The sequence below is a fragment of the Dissoconium aciculare genome (genome assembly GCF_010015565.1).
Source record: "Dissoconium aciculare CBS 342.82 unplaced genomic scaffold K489scaffold_7, whole genome shotgun sequence".
Lineage (NCBI taxonomy): Eukaryota > Fungi > Ascomycota > Dothideomycetes > Mycosphaerellales > Dissoconiaceae > Dissoconium > Dissoconium aciculare.
This window is the reverse complement of record NW_022984957.1, coordinates 300,034-315,166: the sequence shown is the minus strand read 5'-3', so window position 1 is coordinate 315,166 and position 15,133 is coordinate 300,034. Positions and strand designations below refer to the sequence as shown.

Below are 15,133 nucleotides of genomic sequence, written 5' to 3'. Positions count from 1 at the left end.
ATTCCCCCTCGCTTGTAAGCTCTAACGTTTGACCAATTTTTTTCCCTTTCAGCTCGGTTCAATGGTGAAATTATCTTTTTGACGCGAAGGATTTGCAGTCCATGCTGCTGCGCTGCCAGGCATTCCTTCGCGCGTTGCTGGCCCTACAAATACCGTCATCGAGGCTTGAGATGACAGCAGCCTCTGACGGTTTACGTGCATTTTCTCGGCCGAATGCCGTGAATCTGAGACTGCGAGGATACGTCGTAGACACACGAGCGTTATTTAGTCGAGAAAGATGTGTATTGCATCGTGGGTTAATTCCAGTGGAGAGGTTGTCCCAGTACCGAATATTGGGCACTTGTGGGCTGCTGGAAGGTTTGCGCTGGAAGTGATCTACGTGAAGACGAAAGCTTATGGGCGAAGTGGTGGGGGCGAAGTCAGAGTTGCGCCAACCCATGAGTTTCGCGTCGGAGCTAGTCGAACGACATCACACCATACTAGGTATTGTGCATTGCGAATGTTCAGCTATTTCACATTATGATCCGTTTAGCATTTCGGTGGCTCGTCTGCGTAGGCACAGGGGCAGCATTTACTATGCAATGAGCCGAGTCGTTTTCGCGAAAACGAACAAGGCATTCATTATTTCTTCCACATATCGTATGATGATCTACAACAACGCGTTTTTGATGCAATGCAAAGTGCAGATGGGATGACTCTAAACCCGCAAGTGGGCAAGGGATTTTCAGTTGATCCCCCTTTCTCCTCCTCCGTGATGCCCCGAAATGTGTCAAAGTTCCGTATATCCACACGGCAAATAAATCCTCTCTAATGCTTTTGATGCTGCCAGGATTAAGTTCAAACAAAATGAAGCGCGCCAATTCATCAATTATTCTGTCGAGCCGGCTTGTGCAATGCAGAAAAAGCTCAAGATCAGCCTGTCCTCCGGAATGCGATGCCAGTGCAGCGAAGCCGATTATGTCTATGTATCCGTCTGTAATGATCATTCTGGGGAGCAATCAGCACATCATTTCAACAGCGATGACTAATCACACAATCATACCATATTGTCAAGTCTTGAAAACATCCGTGGACATCCCACTGCCGCACACGCTATTTGCGGCATGTGAGACGCGCTGTGCCTTCTAAGGTCTTTGGCAGTGGCAAACACCATGCTGCAATCCGCATTTGTGCAGGCATGGGTCTTCTGATGTGTTGCGAAATGTTTTCGGAGGTCACAGGCCCGGTAGAAAATCTTCTTCTGCTTGCAAGACTCCCATTTGCATGTCCACCCGCCATCTGTACTTGATCGATAGCCCATTCCCTGGAGGTCGTCGGGGGCCTCGAGATCTGCGTCGGACATGGTTTGGTCGAATGCATATGATGATGACTCGTCCGTCGTCTCAGAGAAGCATACATCAAGCATCTGCGGCGAAGTATCCGACTCCGAACATGTGAGCAGTTCCGGGCAGTCTCCCGTTTCGCCAGTTGCAGTATTCGCAACCTCCACCGGCTGAGGGTCCCAGTCGCTTCCAACTTCCGGAAACATCGGAATCTCGGAAAGCTCAAGCATGAACTTGTCAGAAGAATTGAGCCCAGCATTTGTATCCGAGCCGGAAAAGAGTGAGAGATCGGCGTCCACCCGATTCAAAGCCGGATCGAGCACAATTGGCGAGAATGAGTTGAATGATGAAAAATATGAAGAAGCGTGCAACGCACGGTCAAGTGGACCTGTTGATGTCGGAAATGTAAACGGTTCTAACTCTGTAGATGGTATGCTTGTTGGTGCTGGCTGCTCATCTATTTGATAGGTTTCGGCGGATTGTTCCAGGAGCTCGGCGATATCCTGAGAAATGTATTGGCGGTGGTCGGCAGTCTCGTGCGCCAGACATCGCTTCCCATGATTGCAAGTGTGTGAATTGCGCCGCTCGCATGCTTGGCCAAGAACTCCCATGGTCATGATTCTCTTATTGTTGATCGCGCTCGCCTGGGAATGTTGTTACAATGCTCGTGGGAAATACGTCAATTGTACTCATCAATACTCGGCGAGGAGCAACCACAAGTTGATCTAATGTCGAGGCATGATGCTGCCTACACGTTCGCACATGCGATCGGGTTGGACTGTCATTGGTGAGCAGGAGCCCAAGCAGGTCCGCAGTAACGTCTCCACGACAATGGTGATGACGATCGATGACCAATACGCAGCCTTGAATTGCTCATTGTGATTTGCTGTTGAGTGCAGACTGAAGCTTGTCTCCACAACATTGCTCGAGCCGACGCACATGCACAAAAAGCTTCGGAAGGACAGGCACGGGCGGCGTGCAAACGAACGCCGGTCGTGCGCTAATGTGGGTGAGATGATAGAGAAGAGGGAAATGCTGTCGACGTCGACGTGAATCTTGCATGGATCTAATTTAAAATGTCGAGGACCTGCAAAGTGTCTGGGGCGTGGAGCGAAAGGCTGCCAAGACCCACTTGGAGGTCGGCATCACCCCTCGAGTTCGGCAGCAGCCTACTTAACCAAGCTTTCCGTTCCTGTTTGGGGCACTGTTGGCAGCCCGCGCCGCACTGGCATTGGGCGCTGGTTTGCAAGGATCTAGGGCTTGCAGGGGGGCTTCCGCCTGTTGAGCTCCACCTCGTCATTCTGCATTACTTTCTCTCCTCGCTCCCCGGCTGGTCTTTCACAATTTCGTTCAACTCCAGCCGACACGATGACTAGACAGAAGCCATTCCTTGGTGATGCTGTCCTTCACGGTGAGAAGCTGAGCAATGGCGTGCTCCCTCAACCTGGCGCGACGGTACCTTACTGGCGTTCCCAGCTTCATTGGCTGGACGAACATCGATCGAGCGACAACTTGCCCACGGACTGTGACATTGTCGTCATTGGAGCAGGCCTGAGTGGTGTCTCCTTCGTTTATCATCTATTGCAGATGTATGAAAAGGGCTGTGCGCCCTCAATCGTACTTCTTGAAGCTCGACAAGTGTGTTCAGGTAGGACGATGATCTCAACACGGCATCACGGATATTTAGGGCTGATCGGTTCCCCGCAGGCGCCACTGGGCGAAACGGCGTGAGTTTCGCGCTGTCCTCTGGCAATAACTTTCGCATCTGCTCTAATTTCGTAGGAAACAACGCGCTGAATTTCTTTGAATTAATAGGGCCATGTGAAGGTTCGAAGCACAGGCGTCCAGTTGAATAAGCGCCGTCATGGTGTCGCGACCGCAGAGGACATAGCACGATTCGTAACCGCTCAAATTGATGCGCTCAAAAACGTCATCGAGAAGGAGGAGATCGAATGCGAGTTTGAACTCAGGCGTAGCTTCGATGTCTTTCTCGATGAGAAGGAGGCGTCTGCAGCCCGGAAGGACTTCCAAAACAGTGTGCGTGCCAAGGAACGCTGGACACGCGACATTGCTCCAGTGCCTGAGCAGTACATCGAGCAGGTTGGTGTTCCCTGCAGATGGTTACACCGCACCATCTTGACAGAGCTCACAAAAAAACTGATGCTTGGCAGATAACATCTGTCCGCGGAGCCAAATTTGCGCTATCGATGCCCGCCTGCTCTTTCTGGCCTTACAAGCTTGTCACTGGCTTGCTGGAGAAGTGCATTGGCTCTATCAACCTCCAGACTAATACAGTCGTCACTCGAGTCGTCGGAGGCACGAAATATAGTGACGTGCATACCAGTCGCGGTACCATTCGCGCGACTAGAGTAGTGTTTGCAAGTAATGCCTACACAGGTGGCATCGCTCCAACATACACCGGACGCATTGTGCCCTACAAGGGCAGCAACTCGCACATCGTTTCACAGATCGGTGCTATCGCGCCACAGCTAACACAGACGTACAATATCGCGTTCAAGACAGGGTTTACGGATTATCTGAATCCACGACCTGACGGTAGTATCGTTGTGGGCGGAGCCGAGTCCGCCTTCAGAACTTTGCCGACGCGTGAATCATGGTATGACAATTGGGATGATGCGTCTTTGTTACCTGGAATCCAGGAATATTACGAAGGTTACATGCAGCGAACCTTTCGAGGTTGGACGGCAACCGACGGGAAGCTCTGGACGGGCATCATGGGTCAAACCTCCGATGGCCTTCCTCACGTCGGCCGCGTAGTCGGGCGTAATAACCAATTCATCATGGCTGGCTTTAATGGCGGAGGGATGACCATGATCTATCTCACTGCACGAGGCCTGGCTCGAATCGTCAAGGACGACGTAGTATTCTCCGACACTGGCATCCCGTTGTGTTTCGAGACGTCTGCAGAAAGACTTGCGCAAATGCCGATGACAGCGAGCACGAACGGCTGCGCTTAAATTGAGTTCAGGGACCGGCTCGTAGTTTGAATAATGATATGGTTATCATATTGTTCTTCGAGCCATAAACTTGTTTTCGCAAATGAAAGAACATTGTGGATCGCTGGGATGATCTACATGGGCTGCAGAGCTAATTTAGCACCGCACTTGCAAAGGCGTGCGTCCATGGCGCGTAACGCTGGAGCTTTCCCTAAGTGGAAGGCATACCTCTCTGATCACGATGGCCATGATGCACACAAGCAAAGTAAGGCCATCCTCGACATTGTCGTTCACGTTTCCTGTGAACTCGCTCTTCACATGAGTATGCCACGAATTATGATCCTTCTGTCAGACATTCGTCGAAGGACCTTGTGATGGGCAATGTTGGACCTCACATTGAGAGCCGAAGATAATCGAGACCTTGTTACAGCAACATCATCGCTTCTGGAGAAATGTCTACCGGATCTTGTCCAATTGCCAGCCGCCTACGAAGACTTTGGATCTGACCTTTTCGATCCAATTGCGCCCTCATCTCTGCTGCAATTATGCTTCGAATATGCATCGAATCGAGCGACGGCGTTGATGACGAACAACGGCAGTAATGGTCCTCTTCACGTACGACTTTACGAGGCCAGCTCTACTGTGCTTCGGACGACCGCATCTCATCCAGCATCCGTTGCGCCTGACGCTACTCTAGAGGATTGGTGTCGAGCTGTGGCCGGCGATCGACTAGGTCTCGATATGCTTGGACTGCTGTTGATCATCGCTGCACAGATTCAGCACATTGCGAGCGCTACCTCTTCGTCTCCGTCTCGGTCATCAAGCTTCGTCAAGTTATATGAATGCGGGACCATTTGTTTGCAGACTTGTCGAGAAATTTCCCAAATTGCAAGCGATGTGCAAGTTTGGTTGGCCTATCATCAGCTCCTGCTTACCATGCGACTGTACGGACATTCTGGTAATTATTACTCTCACACATCTTTGACAATGCATGTTCTGACGAAGAACGATCTCGCAGCTCCGCAGGTCTGGCGGCTCCTGGGCGACCTCGGCACCGATGTCACATCCGCTGGTTTGTACAAAAACAGCACCATGTGTTTAAAATCTACTCCAGGATTTCTCTCCGAATGTCGTCGCAATTCTTTTGCTGCATGTTTCACAATCGATAAGATCCTCGCTACAGTGTTCGAGCGCCCGCCTCGTCTATCGTTTCGTTTTTGCGACATCGAGCCAGACATGAAACACGCACACAATGGTCTATCTAGCCATCAACGATCCCGATGTTCGACACGCCAGTCTACATCTAAGGCCACCACATGCCAACACAACACGAATCAGAGTGCTTTCACATGGGTTTGGGCGAGCTACGGTGCTAGTCGGCTTCGAGAAGAGATCCTTGAAGCACTTTTCGAAACCGAGACCACAGATGATGGCAACATCAAGCTCAGGTCAGAATGCGATCTTATGATTTCTTTCTTCGTCACGTGCTGAAATGTCATCATAGTCAACTACTCCAAAGCTGTGAGCAACATTGGCTCTCTCTCCCAGAGCACGTTCGATACGACGCCGTCGACGAAAGCAATACAGAGCGCGACACCCAAGAGAACCTCGTGTGCGCAGCGACATATCTATTCCACCTGCAAAACCTTGTTTGTATTCTACGCCAGCTGCAACAAGGCGAAGGAGGACAAATTTTCCGCCGCCGTCTGCTAGAAACCTCAACCAAAATCCTCGTCGTATTGAATAAGATCGGCACAAACACCGCGCCCCACCTACGCCCGACATGCGTGAATCTTGTGAGTAGAGATCGACGATATGATAGTTTCCTCGATCAACGTGCTGACGCAGAAGCACTAGTTTTGCATCTACGGACTGTCCAGCGCAGCTGCTCTGATCAAGGCCCTGCGGCAAGCTTCGGCCGAATCTCCGGTCGACCGATCGCAAGTTGTCCGAAGTCTGACGATTTTCTCAATCAACCTGGAAGCGTGCTGCTCACCGCCCGATGCCGTCTATGGCCTGTGCACCGAGGCTTCACGTGCAATTTCGAAGGCACTCGATCGGTCTATGTAATGTTGCAAGAATTGCGTTGGTGTTCGTTAAGTTTGTTGCTTGGTGACAAGGCGATGATGGATGAACAGTGTCTTGGTGAATGAAATCGTAATCGTCGTGGTTTCTTGGTCGAACTTTATTCAGAAAAACAGTGACGTGAATTCCTATCAGTGCCATCTCGCTGAATATATCAACTCGCCTCTATGACACATTTTCTTCTAAGTCCTAGGGTCGTCAGCGAAAAGCAGGAACGTTGAATGTTCCATCGCAGATTGTCGTTCCACTAAATTGCTCGCCACGAGATTACACCTAACCCAAACCCTAATCCCAAGCTTATATTTTGCCTAACGCGTTTCTGCGATCACGATGGGTGACACGATGGTAACTCACCAGAGAAAAACCAGATGTATTCAAATGTCTATGTCTATCAAGCGTTGGACACAAATTTTATTCCAAGCGGGAGATGCGAGTTGGAGAAGAAGACGAAGCCGATCTTTCCTGCCAAATTAACTTAACACTCTCGATGACTTGAGGTCATCGGAAATAGCATGCATCGCACGCACGAAAGCTGCGTCGAGCTCCGCGATCATTGATTCATCAACGCGATTTCTCCAGTAAGTGAACTGAGCCTCCACGGCCCCGTTCAGCTTTAAGTCAATCTCGACAACGATGGAGAAGTGAAACGGATCTCTGGCGTCCACAAGGTTAAACATGCGGGCATGTGAGCTCGCTTCAGGCGCTTCTGTGCGGATGTTGATAATGGTGTCTGCTTCCGGACACTCGATTTCGAGAGCTGCTGCTTGGTGGTCCAGAGATGAGAGAAATTCTACTTGATGCTCGAATGTCTGGGCGTGTAATGCTTGAGTCCTGTCCAAGATGATTCTGCATGGAAGGAAGGTGATACAAGGTCCACATGCTTTTTGATTATCAGTACGTTGCTGAGATCTTGTGGAAACGACGGCCTTGAACAAGATGTCAGGTCGATTGAGATGATCACCGAGGGCCGTGGCCCAAGCGAGGCGTGCGACAGCAGGGACGTTGGTTCCGTGAGAAGCGAATGAGGTGGTGGTGAAGGCCTTGAGGTCGATTTTGCGAATTTGAACGAAGTCAGAATCACGCAGGTCAGCCTTTCCAATCACCGTCGGTGGAGAGGATTGTAAGAGCTTGCCCCAATATTGTCGTGCTTCTATGGACGGCCTTGCGGACTGACCCCGAGCATACAGAGTGTACGGAATTTCAGTATCAGAAGCCTGCAGAACACCTTGCATTGCAGTTGAAAGATCATCAAGAATGTTCCCCATGGTTGCGGCATCGACAATGGCATGGCTCATCTCAAGCAGGAGCAATGAACGTCCATCTGATCTCGGGAACACGCGCAGGCGATGCGGGAGCTCTTGCTGGGACAAGTCCAGACACTGCGTCTCCAGAGCTCTTTGCGCAGTCCATATCTCATTTCCTGAGGCAACGGAAATTGTAGAGCTGGCTGTGGAGGTGACTATCTGGTATAGCTCGTCATTGCAGCTGCGGAACACAGTTCGCAGTGACGGATACCTTTCGATGATGTGCTGCCAAGCAGATGCGATTGTCTCCTCGGCGACATCACTTCGTGTCATCTCAAGAACAAGCCGAGGAATATAGACTTCGTTGTTCATAGTCTGAGCACCCAGCATTATCTTCTGGATCGAAGATACTTTGCTCACGTCCTCGATCGAGCCTTTTACAGAACCAAGCATCGCTCGTGTAGCCTCAGGTGTTAGCGATGGCAACATGAACGCCGGGGTCAGCAAGTCTTCAGCAGCGTACGCTGTAAGGCGTTGTCTGAGATCCACAAAGCAGGTCTGAATCGCGTCTTGACGGGCCATCTGTTTGTTGTGAATCACCGCAATTGACAGGCAACCATCAACGACGTCCACGGAGATGTCGAATAAAGCGAAGCGAGGCATGTTCGGGCTCATATCTAGCAGATCGCCCTCCTCGAGGATGATTTTCCGGAAAAGGCTGTCTGATGATTCAAGACTCTGGAAACTACCTGTAAAGTTGAACAAGATCTCCGGAATGTTCACTCCGTCAAGCGGACTAGAGGAAAACTGCTTGGCTGCAAACCATCGCTCGGCATCATAGGCTTGTGCTTGGCGCAGGGCGTGCACATGAGATGTCAAGCTGTGGAGATCCTGTCCTTCAGATGCCTGTAAGGGGATAGGATACAGAGTCGTGAACCAGCCTACCGTATCCGAAATATCCAAATTGTGGTGGTGGGCTTGCCGTCCGTGACCCTCGCAAAATACCGTTGGTGCAGGTCGTTCAGGGAAATGTGAGTGGAAGGTAAGGCCGATGGAAGCAAGGAACACATCTGTGATGCTAGGTCGATCTATTCCCTTGGACATGGCAAGGAGCTTTTGTGAGGTCTGCATATCCAGGGAAAACGCATGACGTGTGGCCGACGCATATGAATTATCCTTCGAGGTTAAGCCCCAGAAAGCACGATGGTCGAAGGGATTATTGACCGGTCGTTCCATAGTCGATGACGCCGATTTTCCTACTCTCAAGAGCATCTCTTGAGACGAGCACCATTCTTGGAATGAGTGTGAGTCGCTGTGGAGCGGATTCTGGCCCGCTAGAATTTCTTCTAGATCGCGTAGGACGATCCTCCAAGAGACTAGATCGATAAAGAAGTGATGAACGACAAGGAAAAGATACTCTTCCGAATCGATCTCGATCATATCAGCACGAAAGATCGGACCGTTGATGAGATCAAGCGAAGCCTCCGCCTCGCCGATTATGGAAAGCAGCTCGTTCCAGTCTTTGGCGTGAGAATGATGCTGGAAAGAAAATGAGGAGTTATCTTTGAGGATAATTTGAGACCAAGTGCCATCCGGGTTGCGTAGCGCGCGAGCTCGAAGCATCTCGTGTCGTTGAATTACGAGATTTAATGCGTTCCGCAATGCATCGGCAGACTCCGGCTTCTGCAGATGTAGAAGAAAGCTTTGATTGAAGTAGTGCTTCTCTGTTGGGGCCATGCTCGCGTACCACATTTGTACCGGGGACAGGGGAAAGGGCCGATGGATGTTCCTGGGGGTCGGGGCAGCAGCAATAGTGTCACCGAACGTCACGTTTTTGCCGAGTCTGGAAATGGTGGAGTGAACGAGTAAGTCTCTTACCGTGATTTTTAGGCGGCGCTGTCGAGCCAAGCTAACGATCTGCATGGCAACGATACTGTCTGCGCCCTGCAGTGAGTAGAAGCCACGGTCAACGGGAACTTTCTCGGCCGAGAGATTCAGTGCCCGGCACCAGATCTGTTGTAGCATAAGTTCTACCTCTGTGGCAGGTGCCTGGTATTCAGCTATGTCTTCGCTGTCGTCATGCGCAATGGTATCGATCACATCTGCCGACTCCTGTGAAAGGTTCTCCACCCAGGTTGTGACTGCCTTGCGGTCGGTCTTGTGTGATGCCTGAACGGGGAGCTGATCGATGGGAGCCCAGGCAGTGGGAATCATGAATGTCGGTAGGTTCTTCTGAATGGTAGCTCTGCACTCAGAGATGACTTGGCGCGCTGCTTCATGACGTGATTTGTGCACAACATTCAACTGATGTGAATTTCGCTCACCGTGAGATGAGAAGGTGAAACAAGCCACCAATCGTTTCTCCAGAGGACCACATCGCGGATAAACCACGATGGCTGATCCGACCGATTCGTGACGAAGTAGTGTCTCAATTTCACCTATTTCAAGGCGTTGTCCTCGGATCTGTTCAAGTTAGCTTCACCTGCTGCTTAAACAATGGGTGAATGAGAAGCACTGACCTTCACCTGAGTATCGATACGACCGAGATAATTGATCTCGCCCGTCCGGCTCATCTGGCACAGATCACCGGTCTTATAGATACGGCCTGTCCTTGAGCTGGTAGTCATTAATAGTGTTGTACCGGATGAGTCGACGAAGGCTGCGTTAGTTTTAACGCTATCGTTGAGATATCCCCTCGCGAGCGATCCTCCGACGACAAGTTCACCTGCCACACCCAAAGGGACCAATTGAGTATGATCGTCGGGCCGCACAATCCACGCTGGTCCGGACGTTGGTCTCCCAATCGTCCTGATGTTATATTCGCCTTCACTGTAAGGGTACATCGTGGCAATGATCGAGGTTTCGGTTGGGCCATAGCAATTGTAAAGCTGCAGGCTGTTTTTCCATACTTTGATAAGGCCCTCGTCTATCGCCTCGCCACCGGTGCAGAGCTTCTTCAGAGTCGGCACATCTGCGGGGAGGAGTGTTCGCAGAAACGTCGGTGTGAGGAGCGAGAAGTTGACGTTCATGCGACTGCATGCAGCGGCGAATCCGTCGAGCCGTTCTTCGTCCCCAAGGACACAGACAGTGCCGCCGACCAGGAGGGTCATGAAAATTTCGAAAATGGAGGCGTCAAATGCATAGCTGGCGAATAGTGCGCCGCGCGTAGTTTCATCGACTTGAAGGTACCGGTTCAACCCATACAATGAGGTCAGAATTGCGGAATGTTGAATCACGACTCCTGGTACCCAAGATTAGCATGCATACAGACGAGAGACTTTATATGGTACAAACCTTTTGGACGACCGGTGGAGCCGCTAGTGAACAGAACATATGCTGCATCTCGAGGATCAACGATGTTACGCTTAGTAGCCAGCCCCACACACAATTGCGCGATAGATGTCGCGTCAACAACGGCAGCCCGATTGTCAGGCCAATCGTGAGCATATCGCCGGGAGGTCAGGATGATCGATGGTTGTGTCTGCGCGATGATTTCGGCATGTCTCGCGGGAGGATGACCCATATCAAGAGGGACGAAGCCAGCTCCAGCTTTCATGGCCGAGATCATGCCTACCACGCTCCATATGGTCTTCTCAAATCCAAGTACGACAAGGTCGCCACAGCCACAACCGTTCTGGAGCAGCCAGGTCGCCAGTCTATCAGTCATATCCATGAGTTGGGCATAAGTCAAGGTCTCCGCGCCGGAGACTACTGCCGGCTTGTCACACAGATGAATGGCGACCTCATCGATCTTGTCGTGTAAAGTGGAGTTGATGGAAGCCACACTCGCGAGCTCGTTCCACTTTCGCAAGAGATTTAGATCGCTCAATGGCACATTTGGTAATTGTGCGCAGGGCGCAAGTGGATCGGCCTCGCCTAGAGTAACCAACATGTGACTGAAATGGCGCATGAAGGACTCAACTAGCTCTTCACTGATGACCTTGTTGTCAAAATGAGCAACAGCGCTCCAAGTATCCTCATTCTCGAGTGTAACCTCGACGGTCAGGGGGTACGCGTCGATGTTTTCCGTGCTATGTGCAAGTGTTTCCTGTGATAACAATATTGGCTCGCCGTATAGTGGAACATCATGCGCGCCTGGACGCTGGACCACAAACAGCGTCTGGAAGCTTGTTGCAGCTACGAGCGCTGGCGACTTTGGTTCAAATGAACGAATGTCAGCTACACCAACGTGACCATGCTCAAGTAGAGAAATGCTCATGTTTTGCACGTCGGAAAGGAGACGCTCAACGGTCGTTGTTCGGGAACTATCGAGCTGCACACGAAATGGAATCGTTGACAGCGTTGGCCCGAAGATGTGCTCAATGCCTTGCAGAGCATGATGCCGCCCGTCGATTGTAACACCGAAAACGACGTCATCGTTCGCATCATGAAACGCACGCAATGATAGACCGCAGGCGGCGCGCATTAACGACGAATCGGTGATTCCGGGCACACGCGATCTGACCCTTCTGCCGGCAAAATGAAATTGATTCTTGACATCCACTTCGTAACCTTGATGCGGTAAAGGCGGATAAGCCGAGCCTTGGAAACCACCGAGAGAAGTTTGCCAGAAAGATTTTGCAGTGTCATAATCACGTCCAGCAAGATAGTTGACAAAAGCGGAGAAGGGCGGCCTGCCAGGCGCTGGCGTCGTCTGATTTGTGTAGAGTATGCTGACATCGCGGCAAATATCCCATAAACAGCCACCATCGTAGATAGAATGATGCACATCCCATCGTAGCTTGAGTACGTCCTCGTTGGTGTCTAAAGAGACGTGGTGCAAAGCCTGTCCGTAAGCTCCAATGGGCATTTCGTGTGTATAGTCAAGTATCGAGTCGACATCGGCTGCTACGATTGCCTGCCATGCCTTGTGCGAATCGTCAACAAATATCCGCGTTCGGAGGATCGGGTTGGCCGCAATCACAGTCTTCCAGGCGTGTCGCAGCAAATCAGGAATCACTCCCTTTGGCAATCGGAAATGGTATGTCGCAACAAAGGCATTCTCTCGGGCAGAGCTAAGCGCCACCAAGCTGGCTTGGAGTGTCGTGCAGGGATATACATCCTCAATTTGCGATAGGTCTATATTGCAGCTCTTGCTGGCTTGCTGCAAAAGGGCTGTGGTTGCAAAATTATTATCGCCGAATGCCCCAGAATTTGGGCTATCGCTTGCGGCTGCCGGTTTTTTCGCTGGGCCAACAAGCTCAGCTAGCTCATGAATAGATCGAGCTCGTAGGACGTCCTGAAAGCTGAGGCTGAAACCCGAAGTCCTCAGATAGCTCAGAGCTCGAAGACCAGTGATGGAATCTGAGAACGTCAGCACGCTGCTCTCGGGATCGATATTTTCGACCGTAACGCCCGAGGCACGTGACCATGCATTCGTAATGATTTCTGCATTCTTGCTTCGCGGCTTCGCTACCACGCTCGAAGTAGGCGATGATCGTTGCTGAGCTTGCCACGTTTGGCCAAGATGACGGAGGGCTTTGCGATCCACTTTTCCGGAGAGTGAAAGAGGTATTCTCTCGAGATATAGATACAAGTTCGGTATCTTATAGCGGGCGAGAACAGCTCCAAGGCTGTCCCTCCATCGCGAAACAGTCTCTGAACGGGACTCATCAGCTAAGACGACTGGGTTTCTTTTCCCTTCGGCAAGTCTCCCAGCAGTGTAGAAGGCGGTGAGAATGCTCCCGCCGATTGGAGATTCGATGACATCCACCACGAACACGCGGGACTGGTCGAGTCTCTGCAGGTACATCTCGATTTCCTTCAATTCGATTCTCTGTCCGCGCAATTTGACCTAGAGGAAATCAGTGCTCTGCGAAGCATTTGCAAGCCCCAAAGTCTTGGACCTACCTGAGAGTCCTTTCGTCCAATATATTCCATGTCTCCATTCGGGTTCAACCGGCAAATATCGCCCGTTTTGTACATGATTTGCCCATTCTTATCAGACTCTTCGGTGCCACGAACCAGGAATTGCACGAAGGCAGCAGCTGTTCGAGTCGGATCGCCCAAGTAGCCGTCCGCGAGGATTGAGCCTCGGATAACAAGTTCACCCTCACTACCAGCAGGAACAAGTTTACTGTGATCTTCCGGATCCACAAGAAATCCTTCGCATCCGATAGGTCGGCCTATGGTTGAAGGAGAGTTGCAGTCGGTGGGAATTTCACGACCGTAACAGAAGCAGCAGCATTCGGTAGGCCCATAGCCATTGATGACTCGCCTCTGAGGTACCCATCTCTCAGCGCACTCTTGTGTTACCGCCTCTCCGCCTAGGACTAGTGTTGCCAAAGATGGAAATCTTGAAGCATCGAGCGAAAGGGCGAATGAGGGAGTCAAAAATGCCCAATTGATACCCATCGAAGAGACGTACAGGTCCAAGCCCTCAAACCGTGTCTCTGACTTGGGGATGTAAAGGCAAGCACCGTTGAGGAGACATCCATAAATTTCTGTGAGGCAGGGGTCAAAAACAAGCGATGTCAACTGGAGGACCTTTGAATCGGGTGTGATGCCGAAGAAATGACTGTGCGCCGTGATGCTGTGAGCCATCGCCTCCTGTCGGATTAAGACGCCCTTTGGAAGCCCGGTGCTGCCGCTTGTTGTCAGGCAGTACGCGAGACGATCAGTGGACGCAGGAAGCAGCGGCCTCTCGGCTTGTGCAAAGTCTGAATCCACTTCGGCTGCAAAGATCACTTTCTGGTGTTTGAGCGATTCCGCCCGTTTCTTCGCGATAGTACGAGAAGCTATGACAAGCGTAGCCTCGGTCATCTTTAGTACGTTCTCTATGTTGGCTGTTGGAGAATGCTTGTCCAGTGTAACAAAAGCGGCGCCGGCTCGATGAATACTCAGCATAGAGATTATTGCCCATGGAGATTCCTCGAAGCAGATAGGAATAATCTGATTCTCATATGGAGGGCGGAGTGCAGTCTGGATTCGTTGAGCGAGTCGATCTACTATTCGCATGAGCTCCCCATAACTAAGGTTGAGCTCAGGGGAACGAATTGCTGGCCGGGCAGGGTCTACCGCAGCAATCATATCGCAAAGTGGCATCCACGTCGAATTTGCGTCCTCGATACGATCGGCCGAAAGCGAGAGCGTGGGGATCGACTTTTCCACGAAAATGACGGAGTCATTTCTGCTGGCTAGACCAGAGGCCGGCGAGCTGTGATTTGTTCCGGTGGGTGATGGGGTGTCCTGCCGACCATTTCCAGGTGGTGATAATGCAACGACCTCCCGAGGTGTCCAGTTAGTAATGCCGACCATGTTTGTTTACCTGTTGGGAAGTGGTCGACAACAGCGCTTCGTTGGAATTTTCATGAATTAAAGGCCGTGTAACCAAACAACATTGCTCATGTTCTTTGGTCAAGGATGCTGACGGTAGAGATTGAAGTTGATCAGCATTTCCACAGCACCTGGTCGGTCTATCTGGCATTAGCAGCAGCATGATCTTGTCGCTTGGGGCTCTGCGCAACGTAAGCAGATTTCTAAGGCCAGTAACCATGGGGCCCGACAGATAATGCAGGAGTGAGCG

At 51.2% G+C, this 15,133-nt stretch overlaps 4 protein-coding genes across 4 annotated transcripts; 2 read left to right on the top strand and 2 right to left on the bottom strand.

Moving 5' to 3' along the window:
- Nucleotides 1-627: 627 nt before the first annotated feature.
- Nucleotides 628-2,423, bottom strand: K489DRAFT_380750 (uncharacterized protein). The gene is made up of 2 exons (XM_033604947.1): nucleotides 1,043-2,423; nucleotides 628-987 (listed from the first exon to the last, which is right to left on the bottom strand). The coding sequence occupies exons 1-2, from the start codon at nucleotides 1,937-1,939 to the stop codon at nucleotides 913-915; spliced, it is 972 nt and encodes a 323-aa protein (XP_033459042.1). The 5' UTR covers nucleotides 1,940-2,423; the 3' UTR covers nucleotides 628-912.
- Nucleotides 2,424-2,690: 267 nt separating this feature from the next.
- K489DRAFT_410373 (FAD dependent oxidoreductase superfamily) lies at nucleotides 2,691-4,300 on the top strand (the record flags this gene model as incomplete). Its single annotated transcript, XM_033607703.1, has 4 exons — nucleotides 2,691-2,970; nucleotides 3,030-3,049; nucleotides 3,138-3,422; nucleotides 3,494-4,300. The coding sequence occupies 4 exons, from the start codon at nucleotides 2,691-2,693 to the stop codon at nucleotides 4,298-4,300; spliced, it is 1,392 nt and encodes a 463-aa protein (XP_033459041.1).
- A 360-nt stretch (nucleotides 4,301-4,660) lies between these two features.
- Nucleotides 4,661-6,551, top strand: K489DRAFT_431891 (uncharacterized protein; the record flags this gene model as incomplete). Its single annotated transcript, XM_033608463.1, has 3 exons — nucleotides 4,661-5,727; nucleotides 5,784-6,075; nucleotides 6,137-6,551. The coding sequence occupies 3 exons, from the start codon at nucleotides 4,661-4,663 to the stop codon at nucleotides 6,347-6,349; spliced, it is 1,572 nt and encodes a 523-aa protein (XP_033459040.1). The 3' UTR covers nucleotides 6,350-6,551.
- A 283-nt stretch (nucleotides 6,552-6,834) lies between these two features.
- Nucleotides 6,835-14,865, bottom strand: K489DRAFT_370892 (acetyl-CoA synthetase-like protein; the record flags this gene model as incomplete). The annotated part of the gene is made up of 4 exons (XM_033603194.1): nucleotides 6,835-10,071; nucleotides 10,128-10,849; nucleotides 10,903-13,402; nucleotides 13,459-14,865. The coding sequence occupies 4 exons, from the start codon at nucleotides 14,863-14,865 to the stop codon at nucleotides 6,835-6,837; spliced, it is 7,866 nt and encodes a 2,621-aa protein (XP_033459039.1).
- Between the last annotated feature and the right edge of the window lie 268 nt (nucleotides 14,866-15,133).

Coding starts and splice junctions, on each gene's coding strand:
- K489DRAFT_380750 (XM_033604947.1), bottom strand. CDS start 1,939: ATGACCATGGGAGTTCTTGGCCAAGCATGCGAGCGGCGCAATTCACAC. Junction 988..1,042: donor TTTCAAGACTTGACAATATG/GTATGATTGTGT, acceptor ATTGCTCCCCAG/AATGATCATTACAGACGGAT.